The 16,063-nt window shown below is 44.9% G+C and overlaps 1 protein-coding gene across 10 annotated transcripts in view; it reads right to left on the bottom strand.

Moving 5' to 3' along the window:
• The window catches only part of Asap1 (ArfGAP with SH3 domain, ankyrin repeat and PH domain 1), a 283,124-nt gene that overhangs the window by 54,343 nt on the left and 212,718 nt on the right, over positions 1 to 16,063 (bottom strand). For all 10 annotated transcript variants that reach the window (XR_007592334.1, XM_050145405.1, XM_050145409.1 and 7 more), the window contains 3 exons: positions 14,005 to 14,105; positions 11,596 to 11,665; positions 229 to 316 (listed from right to left, as the gene is read on the bottom strand). Coding sequence is in view for 9 of the 10 variants with exons in the window: in XM_050145405.1 (XP_050001362.1) it covers positions 229 to 316; positions 11,596 to 11,665; positions 14,005 to 14,105 (259 nt within the window). In the remaining variant the exon portion in view is untranslated. The remainder of the gene's footprint in view (positions 1 to 228; positions 317 to 11,595; positions 11,666 to 14,004; positions 14,106 to 16,063) is intronic.

Here is a 16,063-nt window from a genome sequence, read left to right as displayed (position 1 = left end):
AAAAAAAAAAAAAAAAAAAAAAAAAAAAAAAAAAAAAAAAAAAAAAAAAAAAAAAAAAAAGATTCTGCCTCAAACAAGGAAGTGAGCAAACAGAAAGGGTTCCCAGGGGTCTCCCTCAACAAGCTGGGGGTTAACTTTGAGGAACCCCATTTTGAAAAGTTTTGGTGCTTAAATACCTAGACCTGTGAAAACCACACTGACCAAATAGGTATTAAAAACAGGACTCACGTGATATCAGGTCAAAAGACTTCTTGTCCTCCGCATTTGGTTTCACCTGGCAGGTGAGAAGGTTTAGCTTAGCCGGCTGCCTGTTAGACTGTAAAAGAGAAAGCAAAGGTTATAAAAGCATTACTCCCCTCCATCCTCAGTGCAGCATGTGCTTAGAAGGCCTGCTGGGGACAGAAGGATGCAGTTTTAGTAAGTGAGGAAACAGATATCCGAGTTCACTACAGTACAACACAGGACCTTTAAGTTTTGCCCTCACCTATTAGCTGGTATGTAGTCTTTACAGACCCCATTAGAAAGCTGACCTCAGTAAGGAGGGAAAAACAAACCAGTTGCCCTACTCAATGTCTCTTCACTGTACACAAGCTTTCTGGAAGTTAGCCAGAATGGAATCAAGAATAGTATGCCTCACTTCTAGTGACGTCTGGGCAGAAGCCACGAAAACATAGTTTTCTAGAACCTGGACATCCTCAGGCACAAAGCTGGCACTTTTAAACCTGTGTCCTACTGTGAAATATCGCTGACCTGTATTCATTCATTAATACAGGATGACCCCTGCATCAGTTGCCCCAACACTGACATCCCAGGCATTTGTGAATACTGGTTGCAATACAAAAATTGCAAAATATCCAAAACACAAGGATAATTACCATCTGCCAGGCATTGTGTCATGAGTCCTAATATAATAATTATTAGTAAATTCTCTGTTAAATATATAAAATAGACCTGATAAACGCTTAGAAAGTAACTTAGGGGGTACAATACACAATCATTCTCGCTCTCCTGCCTGCACTTGCCTAGGTCCCCTGCTTCCTGCAGTTACAAATAAAGAGGTTTTGAGCTCAGCTGTACTTTGGGCATGAGAAGTCTGTGGAACTTGCTGGTCAGACCTGCATGCCTACTTCATATGACAGTCATGACTTCAAAAATGCCCCAACTGTTGCTCAGGAATTTCATTTTTTTTTAAAAAAAAGGAATTGGAGGGGGCAGAGAGGTCACACTGTAAACCACTCAGAGATCTAAGCAACATGGATGGTGCTGAGCAAGAAGTTTCAACGCACATGGCATCTCCCCTGAGCAACAGGCCCTAGGGAACAAGTTGCTCATCATCTCTGTGTGCACCCGCTCCCTCAGCATTCTGACCCTCCCCTCGGGATCTCAGTGGGATCGGTGCAGATGACACCCCCCACCCCACACCTAGCTGCTTCACAGCAAGAAACCTGGGAGCAGAGGCAAGGACCTGGGGAGTTGGCAATCACTGCATGCACCTTTGACTGACAACTGGAAACAAGTGCAGGAGAGTAACGGCCAGGAGAAAACAGTGACTTCCACGCTGCAGTGTCGTCAGCTGGGCCCTGAAGGGGAGGCAGGAGGTGGACGCCTGTGTTTCTTAGATAGAACCGAGTCTGTCTTGCTAACTGTCTACACACTGGGCCCCATCTGCTGTTAGTCCCATATCTCACCTTCCTGGATGTGGATAATGTTACCCACTTCCTGTATGAAGGACTGGGACACATGGGAAGGGTGGAAGGGAAGGAAGTGACTTTGGCTAATGGTGAGACTTGGAATATTATGTTCTGCTTGGAATCTGAACTTAAGGAGGACTGTACAAAAGCTTAGGGGAAATCAAGAAATGATTAAAAGGGCTGGGAAATGGAAACTCTGAAGATGGGATAAAGGCATCAGTTCCTTAGTCCAGAGGAAGAAGACTGGGGTGACCTTACCTCTGTCTGTGAGCACATAAAGGTTGTCGTTGGGAAGGCTGAGCAGCTGTTTTCCATTTGTACAAATGAAGAGAAATGCACTCAAACCATAAAAGATTTGGGCCAGACATAAGGAAGAACTTCCCAAGCTTAAACTGATTAGGCATAATAAGAGGTTTCAGGCTTCCTTTAACAAAAAGTCTTTTAAACCAATGTTTAGAATTCTTAAGTAGAGAAATCTGTTCTTTAAAGTTTAAGATGCATTATATACTATTCATATTGAACATGGCAGAAAGCTAACACAGTAATTTCTTCTTTCCAAACCTAGCATTCCTAGGTGCTTCTTAATATCAGACACACCCAGCAATAGACACAAAATCTTAAAGAACCAGTGAGTTCAGCATTAGCGGCACACAGGCAGGACGAACAGCAGAACCCACTTCTCATCCCCCTAGTTCAAGGTATCTGCTGGACAACGTCCCATTAAGGGCCTCACACGTTTACTGCATGACTGACCGACAATTCCATTAGGAATGACATGTGGGTGTCGTTCCCACAGAACTGTCAAGTCGACTTCTTGCCACATCAACATGCACAAGCAACAGGGGCACATCCTGCCGAAACCTCACGTTTATTGATGACCCCAGGCTGAGTTGCAATAAGAAGTAGCAAAGCAGCTGATACAACCAATGCAGAGTGGAGGAACATTGGGAAAGGCCTTGGGAGTGGGGGTAGCGAACGTTCCACTCAAAGTTCAAAGAGCATATAGCAGAAGCACAGAAATCACTATGCAATAATGGTAATTCCAGATGTTTGTATAACTTAGAAATTTTCAAAAACACGTTCTTAACATTTAGGCTAAATTATAGATAGGCATACTGATGAAAGAAGACATAATCATCCCACAGATTAAAATCAGAGCGAAACTAAACATCTTGGCCTGGATACATCATGGTGGGACAATTCAGGAAGTGCCTTTAACTGCCCCCCACTCTTCCAGGTCTTATTTTCCAGTGTCTAGAGGTCCTGGTTTTGAAACAACCGTCTCCTCATACATACTCCCTCTGACTCTGACTATTTGTCTCTTGTCTTTCTAGTAATCACATGCTTTTTGCTCACTAAACTATGCCATGTATACAGCAAGAACTAAAATCAATCCAATGACCACATTCCAGGAACCTCACACACACCCCTTGTACTCCCTTAGAAATGCTTTTATTTTCTTTTACTAAATGAAGTGAGGGAGGAAGAGAGAGACTATCCGATGTTCCTAAGATGCTCTCCTCTCCTCTACTGAAAGGCAGAAATGATGGCAGACCTCAAGGGACAGCTGTATATCTGATTTTCATCCAAATTATTAATTCGTATTGATGAAAGGAGACATTTTAGAATGTGAAATAGTTTCCCATTCATTGGACAGTTACTAAAGCCTCTTCCATGCCTTTAAGCACACATGAGAAGCACTGCTGTCTACCAGCTCTAGGAAAAGCTGACAATACCAAGAGCACACCTGCTGCTCAGGAGTGCTGGCTCTGATCCTGGGGTGTGTGTGCAGTGAGGACCCAGGGAAAGCTGAGTGTGAACGAGCTGTGGAGGGTGAAGAGCAGCAGGAGCAAAGGCCCAGGGCATAAAGGGGGACAAGTGACATGAGGTCATGCTCAGCAGAAAAGCAGAAAGGACTGGACTGTGAGGTTAAGGTATCTACACTCTGGAGTTCCAGCATGCTGGTGAAGGAAGATATTCAGAGCAGGGCCATGCAGAGCTGCACTCAAATGGATGGTGGAGGTCATGGGTAACACAGATGAGCAAGGACAAGATCTGAGTTATAGCCATGGTAGTGGCTAGAGACTCCAGATACAGCTGACAGAGACTTCAAGTACATGATTCAAAAATAAGCTTTCCATCTAGGCCCGGGATGATGAGGGGGGAAAGGCTGGTGCTCCTGAGGGTTCTGTCAAGCTGGACCTCGCTCAAGAGCCCCTGCTCCAAATGCAGCTGCCATACCGATCAGAACTGAAGACTTTACAGCTCAGTGATCCCCAACTCCCAGGTTTAGCCTTTCACAGATTTTACCTTTTGTTAAAAATAATAAAAGTCACTGAAAAAAAGCTAGGAGACACTGCAAAGGAACTGGACCGTATTATTATACCCACTAGCTACCATTCTGATTTTAACAAGATTTCTCTGAAGAGCCTGGTTTTTATTTTGAAACATGCATTGTTTCAACTTGTATATATTGTTTTGAAAACTGCTTTTCCCCTTCTCAATTGATAGTATACTCCTCTCAGGCAAATATATTCAAGTTTCTGATATGAGGAACGTTTCAACTGGGGAACCCCTAAATACATTCCAAGAAACAGAGGGGGCAAGAATGCCTCTGCCTGACACGCCATTCAGCTAAGTGAAAGTGGACATGCATACAGAACAGCACAATCAGCTCCATTCAAGCTTTGCCTCTGGAAAACAAGCAAACCTCACTCATTCGTCCTGGGGCAGCTCAGTGTGCACCCAGTGAAACTAGTGATGGAGCTCCAGAGTTACCAGCACTGGCCTGTTTCTCTGTCAGCAGAACACAGCTGCTGAGGCTGCTGTTCAGAAACAAAATTACATCCCCAATCGTCCTGCTGAACTGCTCCACATCACAAACAAGACGAGAACGCAATTAATTACTTTGGAAATGAGCTGGACCTCACGAGGCTGAGGTAAAAATAAAATAAATCTCTTTGTACTTCCTAAGCCAGTGCTTGGAAACAGAAATGCTCGGACTGTTAATCACTTCAGAATTTTCATTCGGTGTTAGAAGCCTACTGTCTCTAGGGGAACATAAATACTCGACATGTGCTCAATAACGGCAATAACCCCTGGTCAGAAATCAGGTCCATGCCAAACACCTGCCACAGAGAGAGCTACAACACTAGGGCAGCAGATGAAATCTCCAGCCTTTGAAAGGTATTTTGGTTTAGTGCAAGAAAAAAAAACTTTCTTTATGATCTCTCAAACTGCAGGTATTTACTCTCATATAGTTCTTGAACAACTCCATGAGTTAGCCATGTAGGAGAAAGCGCAGGCACGACCTGGAGGTCAGCCTCCTTGGCACAAAATGCTTCTAAGTAAGAAGCATGGCACAGCAAGGTCCTGAGTATTCCCTGAAGTCAGAGCACTGAATTGTGACGTATCACAGGTAGCTAGCGGCTAGCGCATTGACAAGTCTGTAGTCTTCAAGTCTCCTTTAATGTACTTAAGAGTGCTCCTGCTGTCCAATCCAAAGTAACATGCTAACCAATCACAGCTGACAGGCTCCTACGATCTGCAGTAAAGCAGACACTGGTCCTTGAAACCGTCTCTTGAGGGGTTCTTCTCCAAACCCTTCACCAACCTAGAGGCAGTGTGATCCACCCCAGCAATGACAGCCTCGGCTCTTACTGTTCCTAAACCCAGTTCACAGGCAAGGAAGTCAGGGGTCAGGGAGGCGAGGCACACTGACCCCTTTTTTACAGAAAGACACAAAGAGAGAGCAGAAGTTATCATCTCCCACCTACTACACTGCCTCCTTGTCGGGGTCAGACTTGGAAAGCTTGCCAACTATCTTTAGTGGCTCTCCTTTTCTGGTTCTCTCTGGCCTTAAGGAGCCAGCTTTTTCATTTCCCCTTCCCATCATGCAGTTCGTCTGCTGAGAAATGCCACTATTCTTAACATGTTTCAGATCCTGGACTGCTACGGTGGTCACAATCGAGCCCCTCCCTTCAGTGGTCCTTCCCACATCAGGGAGAAAACACTGGCTAACCGCTGAACTTCCTCATTCTGCACTCGGTGACTCTGGAGGTCCCTGACTCTCCCAGCTACTGTGACCACTGGACTAATTTCCGTTGGACAGGAGGATACGTAAGAGAGAAATACTTAAAAGGGACATTTTCTCTGTTTTTTTTCTTTTTTTCTCCTCCTCTTCATTTTTTTTTAAGGTTATTCGAGACAGGGTTTTTCCACATAGCCCTGACCGTCCTGGAACTCACTCTGTAACCCAGGCTGGCCTCAAACTCAGAGATCCACCTGCCTCTGCCTTTCCAGTGCTGGGATTACAGGCGTGCGCCACCACAATCAGCTTAAAGAGTCATTTTCAAGATAATCTGTTATTGAAGAAAGAAACCTTCACCTTATTTTGGAGAGTATGTTCTACTCTAGGATCAACATCAAATAATGTAAAAGTACTGTATGGGGGGGGGAGCTTATCAGCACTAACACTGTGACAATGTTGCTATTCCAGAGGATTTGTAAAAAGAATATTATCAAAATTAAGGCTGCCATGCTTGCTGGTCTTTGAAATCGACTGACAGAGGCTATAAAACACCACACGCTGAGACTCCTGCAGTTTGGGACATTTGGAGTGGCCCAGAGATGAACTCATTCTGTACTCCTACAGTGTTAGGACGTGCAGCAGGATGGACACAGGAGGCCACCAGAGCTGGGCTGCGTCTATGCCCAGAGTTGTATCAACGGAGGCAGGAGAAAATTTCTCAGCCCCCCCCCCGAGCTCATTTTCCCAAAATGAAGAGGGAAAGCCATGTCCTCTGGACTGTGATGACGGACTCAGGCAATGTGTCCCAAGAGTCCGCTGTTCCACTTAGAATTAGAAGGTAGCACAGACTCTTAAAAAAAAAAAAAAACTTCTTGGGTTCAAATCCAGCCCTTACTGGACACGTGGCTTCCAGACATCTTCCCTTTAAAATGGGGAAAAGAGCAACCTGAAGGTGTTAGGAGAGGTGAACAGGAAAAAGGTTACGTGAGGTGTCCAGCACATTGAGAGCGCTCGTTTCGGTCCGTGCTGTTGCTATAACAGAGTCCCCGAGGGTGGGTCCCTTACAAAGGAAAGATGATTTCGTCGACACTTTTGGGGGCTGTAGGTTGAAAGGAGCATGACACTGATTCCGGTGTGGGTCTCTGGCTTGTCACTCCATGGCGGATGACGTCGCATCAGGGTATACATAAAGCGACGGGACATAGGGTGGATTATAAAGTCAGAGAGTGGCTCAGGGGTCAGGTCTGCACTTCCTAACAACTCACTCTTGCAGGAACTAGTTTGGGGTCCTATCAGAAATGCATTAATACATCGTAAGTAGCTTTCCCAAGGTCCCACTACCTGGAAACTGCCACATTGAGAAACAAAACTTCCCAAAATGAATTTAGAGAGGTCACATTCAAATCATATCGAAACCAAAAGTCAGCCATGATTTTCATGATTACTGGTTATTTCCCACATAACTACTCTGATGATACAGATATCTGATACAGTCTCTTTTAGATTCCCTGCTAATGTGTGCTCACTTCTGAAGACCTGCCCACTATTATGTCACTGCGGTTGAAACAGAATGTCGGGATCCTGTAGAGTCCACTGCTGAAGGTCAGGTAGGAGGGCACTGGGAGTGAAGTCCTGGCGAGTGTGACGATACAGGGCGTGCCAAAGCAGTGAGAGGACTCCAAGAAGAAGGCAAAGCAGCTTACATAGCAGAGACTGAGGAGTGGGGACATGAGACCACGACGTTGCTTTAACTCTGCTACTCATGTACACATACATACATGCAGGTACACACTCCTAAACGTAAGATAAGATAAATACATCTATAAAAGAGAGAAAGAAAAGGGGAGGTACAAGTGCAGCATGGCGAGAGGCAACCGCCTGGTGCTGGAGGAGACCCAGAACCAACTGTTCAAGTGGACGAGAAAGTTAAAGTACTATGGGTTCAAGAATGAGCAGCAGGCAGTTAGTTTTTGTTATCCAGGAGCTGTAAGTGGTGACAGTGTTCCAAGCATCCTCCGTAAGCCTGAGTACTATCCATACCAGGTTCTGAAGCTCTTTTACATGGTGTCTAGGCTGACTAAGCTTTCCCCTCTGCTGGAGCGGCTGCTCACTTGGCTGTAGCATGAGGTGCTCAGCTCTGACTACACGCAGGGAACTGCCCCTTCATTTTCTATCACCGCATCCTTCAGGCCTCTTCTACAGTTCTTGTCCTCAGTTTACTCTGAGCTCCAGGAGTATAGGGACGCTTTTCAATCACTGCCCGACATACAGAGCAATGCTGTCGTGCAATAGTGAAAATGATTCAAATGAGCCAGTACCTGGCTCAGAAAGAAATCAACCGAACATTTTAATGAGGAAATAATGTACCTGAAAAACAAAGGGCCCAAAACATTAAATAGCTCCTCCAAGTTTTATAGCTTGCTCAGGATTTAGCCTGAGTCCAACAGGTACCAACCTAGAATTTATGGAGCTGTCTTCTAATTTGTTGGAGAAAAGAAAATAAATTCTCTTCTCCCAAGGACAACAGGGACAAATAGAAGCTGCAGGGAGTCCAGAACAGGCTTTAAAAGGCACAAAGGCTTGTCACAGAAACAAGTTATTAAATACACTGCACTGAAGGCATCAATCCTTTGGCAGGCCTTTCTGTGCTTCCTCAGTGCACGTGGTAAAGCCCTGGCTGGAGAATGTTGTTGTTAGTGTTCTAGACCAGCCTGAAAGACAACAGTCCTTGGGAACATCAACTGCTTCAGAAAGTCCAAGGACAATTAGAGAGACACCTGATTCTTCCTTCAGTGAAGTGCTCTGAGGAGACACAACTACTGACAACCCGTACTAGGTAGACATTTAACTTCTATGGGTAAAAAGCTATGGCTCAAACTGTCTTAGGCCGAGGAGTAAGGGGAGCAGCAATACAGGATTCCTGTGAACTACAGTTTAGCACCGCGGAGGCAGCAATACATTAGGAAGATAAAAGAGCACTGGCAGCAGCAGCTGACTTTTACTGAGCACTAATTTTGCCCCATAACCTGTCCTAATTACTCATAATCAATGAACTCATTTAACCTTTACAACTACCTACGAATCAGGCACTATTAATGGCTCTAATTTATACAAAAAAAATCTCTCACTAGAGATCCAATGTCAGAGAGAGGATTCATCCAGGAGGTCCAGCTCCATGGTTGAGGATGGTACAGTCCCACCTCAGATCGCAGAGATGATAATGACCACCAAGTTTAAGGAACACTTACTGTAATTCAGGCTTAGTCAACTGCCCAGCACTGCAGCTACCAGGACATTTTACAGGTGAGGACGGGTGAAGAAGCACAAACACTTGAAGGACCTGAAACTCATTAACTGCAGCAGGATTCACAGGGTTTTACGCTTCTCTTCTTGTCATTTGTAGTACTGTTGTGGGCCTCCTGCATGTGTTTTAACAATAAGGAATCCTTCGACACCAAGCCATACTCTTAATCTCCCTCAGTTACAAACAATGAGCCTCCAATCAGTGGGCACACACATGCCCTTCAGTCGCTTCAGTGGTCTAAAGTCCTGACCTTTCCTAGCAAAGGCCAAACCTTCTTGGTAGAATTCCGGGTGACAGTAAGGCAACTTTCAAGCTGTCTGAAGGAAAAGGCAACTATCAACTTAATAGCTGTTCCAGTGCTACTCATAAGGGAACCTAGAGGTATTTTTTAAAAATGTAAAATATTATGCAGACAATTTTCAGCTTCAAATAAAACTTCCTAAAACACTTGTAATATTTTGAACCTGCCATCCCCCCACCAACACACAACTGCTCGTCCTAGAAGATCTCAGAGTATTCCCTACCCTGACACTATGGTGATCCAGTGATGAGTGAGGCACAATGTCTCATTCAAAGAGCCCTGCTCACAGAACTTCCAGAAACCCCGCAACAAGCTGGCACCTTAGGGAAGGTCTGTGTTTGGTGAAAAGAGCAGAGCTGCACGTTTGAAGGTTACAAACTGTATAGAGTTAGGCATGGGGTGTAGTCTCTCTGAACCTTATCCATAAAATGAAGTTTAATTTAAAAACATGCACTGAAGCAAAAGTGGGAACACACACACATAATCCCAGTTCTTAAAAGCACGAGTCAGCATTTAAACTGAGGTCAACATGGGCTACATAACAAGACCTGTCCATAAAGAAAAGAGATGCATTCACTTCATGTACGTAAACCACAGTGCTAGCTGCTGGGAACCCAAAGATGGGCAAATGGGGCCACTTCCTGCTTCTCACCTCTTGCCTAGTGAGAACTGAAGACAAGAGCTCCTGCTCCGTGGGTATCCTGACTACTAAGTGAGGCCGTACTCTACAGGTTGTGGCTCTTCTTTGAGCCCATGTGAGCAGGCCCATGGTCTGTGTCCCTTTCCTCTGCAGAATCCCATGAACTGTTGGTTTTGGTTTTCATCCAAATTCTATGTGATCAATGGTATCTTTCTGTGGGGGCAGGAATGTGGTGCAGCTGCCAGCAGAAATGTCTGGACTGCAGAGAAAAGTGGGAAACACAGTAACAACTTGAAGGGAAGGAAGGAGACTCAGGGAAGGGCCTCATTTCTCCTTTACCCAGCTCCTTGCCAGCAGACTTCCGCAAGGCCACTGATGAGCCAACAGTAACAGCAGTACCCTGTCACCCTCAAAGCACGCCCACCCGCTTTATCTCTTTTATTCCTCGTGAGATCTGTGAGCTGAACACTTTTCTCAAGGTCACAGAGTAAACAACAAACTGGGATTCAGATCCAATCTGACAGAATGCCACCGGCTATTCTCTTAGCCACCGAACAGTGTGGCCAATGTGTTATTTGTTGTTAATTAGAACACATGGAAACAGTTGGCTAGCCACTGTGCTGTCTTTTCAGGAAACAGAAAGTAGGGGACAGAACTGAGTTATCGTCTTTAGCATATTGTCCAAGGCCAAATAACTAAGTAAGCAATACACCGACGCCCTCATCACCCACATGGTCTCCCACCAGGAAGCCCTTCTCTAGTGGCAGAACAGAGCACAGGAAAGCCAGCGTGAAGAGCATCAAGTGACACCCGAGGCTAGTGGTGACAGGAAGAGTTCTCCCGTGGAAGGTACAGAAAGAGCGCGTGAAGTCAACCTGTTACAGAAGCCAAGACACGTGCAGCTACTATACACATGTGCTGATGTGTGTCCAAACAATCTGATTTTCTCCCTCTAGCTCTGATGCTGAGGTCAAGCCCCACCTAACATAGGCTGAGAGAGGGAAAAGAACAACAAACAAAACCGTTTCTGCCAGAGATGCTGAGGCAGGCAGGTCACAACGGGACAATAGAAACCAGTAATTCTGAAGGATCGTCCTGAATGACACGTCCAAATTCACAAAGTAGAGGTATTTCATCTGTGCTGGCTAACTTTATGTCAGTTTATACAAGCTAGAGTCACCTGAGAGGAGAGAATTCCAGCTGACAAAATGCCTCCGTAAGACTGGGTTTGAATCAGTGATGGGGCAGGCCCAGCCCATTGTGGGTGGGGCCTTTCCTGGGCTGGTGGTCCTGGGTTCTATAAGAAAGCAGGCTGAGCAAGCCATGTGGAGCAAGCTGGTAAGCAGCACCCCTCCCTAGTTTCTGAGTTTCTGTATCAGCTCCTGTCTCCCAGATTTCTGCCTTGTTTGAGTTCTTGCCTAGACTTCCTTTGATGAACTGTGACATGGAATCATAAGCAAAATAAGCCCTTTCTTTCCCAAGTTGCTTTTGGTCCTGGTGTTTCATCACAGCAACAGGAACCTTAACCAAGGTGTCATCAAAAGTGCATGCTTGTTCCCGCAGCGCATTTGGCCTCCAGTCGAGGTTAGAAAGCATGGGACAGGTCGGGAAAGTCTTGTGTACACTTACAGTTGCATGTGAGATGGTCAGGATCCCATTCTTTACTGCACACTTTCTTCTCTGCCACACCTTCCGGATCCTAGGGAACAAGTCAGACAAAACTGGATATGGCACATGATTCACTGTGGGCTGTGCAATCACACGGCCGGAGGCAAAACGGTAATCATGAAAAGCTGTCCCCAAATAAAACCAGCTTCCTTCCCCAAACCACACAAAACAGAAAATCCTGGATGTCTGTTGTTATACCAGGTGCAAAGAAATTCAGATAGGCAAGCATGTACAGATATGCTCATGGTAGAACTGTTTCTGACAGTGACAATGGGAAAGAGAAGGAATTCCAGTAGCAGAGGTTAGTTCCCTTCTCTGGGATGGGGGTCCAGAGCTCTATTAGGGGACAGAGCTAGTAAGGATTCTTAACACATCCGTGAATCTTTTCTAAGAACGTTCTGCTAGTAGATTACCTCCATAATTAATAAACAATGGAACCTTAAAAAATCCAGACCTCTACTATGCAAAGAAGAGTCAGAGCTGCCTGCCTCAGGACGTAGAGAAAAAAGGTTTGCATACTTTTGAGGGATGCTAGAGTCCTCCTAGAGACATTTCTTTGGTTCTTCTGGGAAATTAAACTGTGTTAAAAACAGACGTGACATACTTTGAAAATTTTGATCTGATCGTAGTGAAGGATTAAAAAAAAGAATCCAAACAGCTCCTATCAGCACATTTTCACATAGCCCTGGGCATAGGCATAAGGCTATGGGTTGACCTGCATACACACACACACACACACACACACACACACACACACACACACACACAATGCAGCTGCCCTACCTGGGAACACAACCATCAGGTCCACAGGAACAGGGACACCCCAGGCAAGGAAAGGAGTCAGGCCTTCTGTTGCCATAAAAGTAACAGCATCAGAAGGCCACTGAAGGTTTTTTAGGCCTATAAGCACTAAACTCTGGAAGGATAAGCACTTCCTTTTGCTCAATGCTCTATACCCAGAGTCTTGATGAATGAGAGGATATGGGGGATTCTCAAAAGATATTTACTGTTTGCATGAACAGCATGATGGCAAAAAATAGTGATCCTAGACATTTTAAAGATACTTACCTTTTCAATAAATCAAAACAAAAACATATATACCTAAGATGAACCCAAGGGAATATAGTCAGACAGCAAGCAGCTTTTCTTTTAAAAAACAATTGGTAAAAGGGAGCCACCCAGATTTTCCCTAGGTATTTACTTGAAGTAGACTAATTTAAGCAACTAAAATGGCAGAGGCAAGACCAGAGAGAAAAAAAAATGGTACAGAGGAAGTGCAAAGGCAGGCTGGAAAAGTGCTATATGCTAAGGGAAACCCTAAAGCACTTCAGCGAGGAACAGAAATTCACTAGGTTGCCCAGGCTGGTCTTAAACTTTTGATCCTCCTGCCTCAGTTTTCTGAATATTGTGATTACATGTGTGCCACCACATCCAGATCCGGTTTACAGTTTTGACAAGAGCACTGAGTGTTCTGTAGAAGTGAGAAAGAGGGTGTTATGATCTGCTGGCCTGGTCTGTCACCTGGGTAGCCCCGCCCTCTCCCAACCCCTCCCCTTCCTCTTAGGCAAGGGGACCTCCTGCTTCCTCCAGCCTGTGTTCTCTCTTTCTGTCTCTCCCTGAAGAGGTAACTTCTGCTTTCTTTCTCTCCCTCTCTCTCTCTTCTTCCCCCTCCCCCTTCCTTTTCCCTTCCATAACCCACTAAATAAACTATACCCACTTTCTCTGCATGGCATCTATCCATCTCTCACAAGCTGTGGCTCCTCATGGGAGCGGCTGCCCAGCCAAACCACCCCAGGTCTCTCACCTCTGGCCTCCCACCTGCCTGGGACCCACAGAGGCCTTGGGTGGTGGGACTGGCTGCCCCTCATGGCCTGCTGCTGCCTCTCAGGGAACTGTGCAGCAGCAGCTTTTACCTAAACCATTACGGAAGGAGCGGTGTTGAATGACAACTACTTAGGCTGCTACAACAGTCTGATGAGAGGAGGTCACCCTTGAGTGGAAGCAGCTGAGATGGCAAGAGGCATATTATTTTTAGTTGGAAAAGGAAGGGGATATGATAGATGGGTTGTGACAGAGACAATGTCTGGGGTTACCACCAAGGTTAGGGTCTGGGCAGCCAAGTGCCATCTCAAGTAGAGAACAGGACAATGATAAAGCAGAGCCGAGTTTCTCCCTTCTCAGTTTCCTAATCTTGCAGATTGTAAGACAATCACTGCTACCTTTAAAGACATGGGCTAGGTCAACCGTCTGAAGAGAACCAGCTCAGAAAGCTTTAAGGTGCTTTCCCAGCGAGAGGCTGGACAGGATCCCCGTGGAGCACCCAGCAAGCATGCTGACCCCATACTGGGCTAGCCAGGGCTGGACACATACCCATCACTCTTCTTCAGCAGGTACCCCTTCTTTTCACTGCCGTACTCCTTATTGCCCTGGAGCTGATGCATGCTGTACCCGCCTTGCCGGCTCTGAGAGTCCTGGAAAACAGAACCACAGACTAGCAAGTGCTCTATTTAGACACTGAGCCTTTGCCTGTTGGTCTGTGTCTAAGAGAATTAAGGACCTTTGGTAGTTGTCAAGTCCTCCCTTTTATTTTAGCAGAGGAAACAGGACATGTCAACATGTGCCAGACTCACGAAGAAAGACCTAGGCAGACCCAGGTCCAGGTCTATCTAGTTCAGTACCAGTTCAAACACACAAGAGACAGTGCTATGATTCAGCCCAGTTTCCACTCACAACAGGAAGCAACAGGAAGGGCTAAGTGGAATCAGAAAGCAGGGACTGTGCAAGCTGGAAGCCAGTGCTCTTTCCTCAGGCTGCACCTGTTCTCCCTATGTATGTGCTAGAATCCTCTAAATAAAAGGACATTCTCATTAAAAGGTTTCTGAGCAGGGTATGATAATTAGTATACAATTTTTCTATGTAACTAACTGTACATTGAGCATGTATAATAAAAATATCTAAATTCTTAAACCTTTGATTACTGAAATGTACAAAACAATCCTGGATCTGGGAGCATTTTTTTTATCGTTGAGTTTTGTAACAGGGACTCACAGTTGGTAAGCCAAGCACATATTCCAGAATCTGAAAGACACATCTAAAAGTTTTTGGTTTCAAGCATTCAGGTAAGGAATACTTTGCCTACAGCACTTTGTGAAACAGACCTATGCCAACGCTTTTAGTCTGAAATATAGCATTCTACAGCATGAGAAGTGTATGATATGGGAAAGAGCATGCACACGCCAGTAACAGACACAAACAAGCCTGGCTTCACTTTGACACTCCACTGTGACTAACCATGGATTCTAAGAACAGGAAGACTAGAAACAATGATCACACTATGAAAATCCAAGAAGTAAAAGACAAAAGACAAACAAACACCAACCAAAAACATAAAGTTGAACTGCAGCATGAGAACAGAGGTCTCTAGACACACAGTAGGACAACACATTCTCACAAAATATATTAACTTACTCTCCTAGACTTCGATCAGGAAGGGCAACGCAACACAGAAAGAAAGGCAGAACATTTGAAAATAGTTAATTGTGTTAAAAAATTTTATCAGCCATAACTTAAGCAGTCTGTAAAATATACAGAGAAAATATCATTATAAAGATAAACCAGAGAATACACCCATGAACATTTAGAATTATAATAAACTTTGGATGATAGAACAGTAAGATATTTATACTCCAATCAAGTTTTATGTATTTTAGTTTATGTGCGGTGAGAAGACAAACACAGCCAAGATGATGACGAGGTAGGTGCACGTTTCTCAGGTAAATGTTGACAACCCTCAAAGTGTGGGAGCACAGGGAGCCAAAGCCTCAGAGAAACCAGAAAGAACTGAATACTTAGAAAATCTGAGCGCCACATATTGTGACATCTTTATTCCTATTTCCCAATTGAAAAGAAGTATGTGTGTTTGTATCTATGTACCTGCACCCACGTGTGTATGTGTGTCCTTGCATGCCTGTATGCATGCATCTACACATAGAGATACTTATGTGTGTGGATGGAGGCTAGAGACCACGGTTAGGTGGCTTCCCACTTTTGTATTTTTTGAACAGAGTCTCTCACTAACCCTGGAAGCCATCACCAACTGGCTCGGTTATCTGGCCAGTAAGCCCTAGGGATTTTCCTGTCCATATGTCCATGGTTGGGATTATGGGAATACTCGTTTTGTTTGCTTTTTATGTGGGAGCTGGGGTTCAAACTCAGGTCTTCATAACTTTGCAGCAAGTGTTTTTTATGCCCCTCCCTGCGCAACCATCTTTCCAGTCCCTAAAGAGAGGAGAATAATGTGTCCAGTTACAAAAAGTAACTGAAATTTAATGGTACAGAAGGATAATAGCTACCTTAGCCTTTGGTTATTTACTCATGACTTGTTCCCAGCACATGTTTGAAGGTCAGGAGCTTCTCTTGACATTCAAGA

Source organism: Alexandromys fortis, unplaced genomic scaffold (assembly GCF_014885135.2).
Source record: "Alexandromys fortis isolate MF-2015 unplaced genomic scaffold, M_Fortis_MF-2015_v1.1 scaffold_2_1_26212458, whole genome shotgun sequence".
NCBI lineage: Eukaryota > Metazoa > Chordata > Mammalia > Rodentia > Cricetidae > Alexandromys > Alexandromys fortis.
This window is presented reverse-complemented; position numbering and strand designations above follow the sequence as displayed.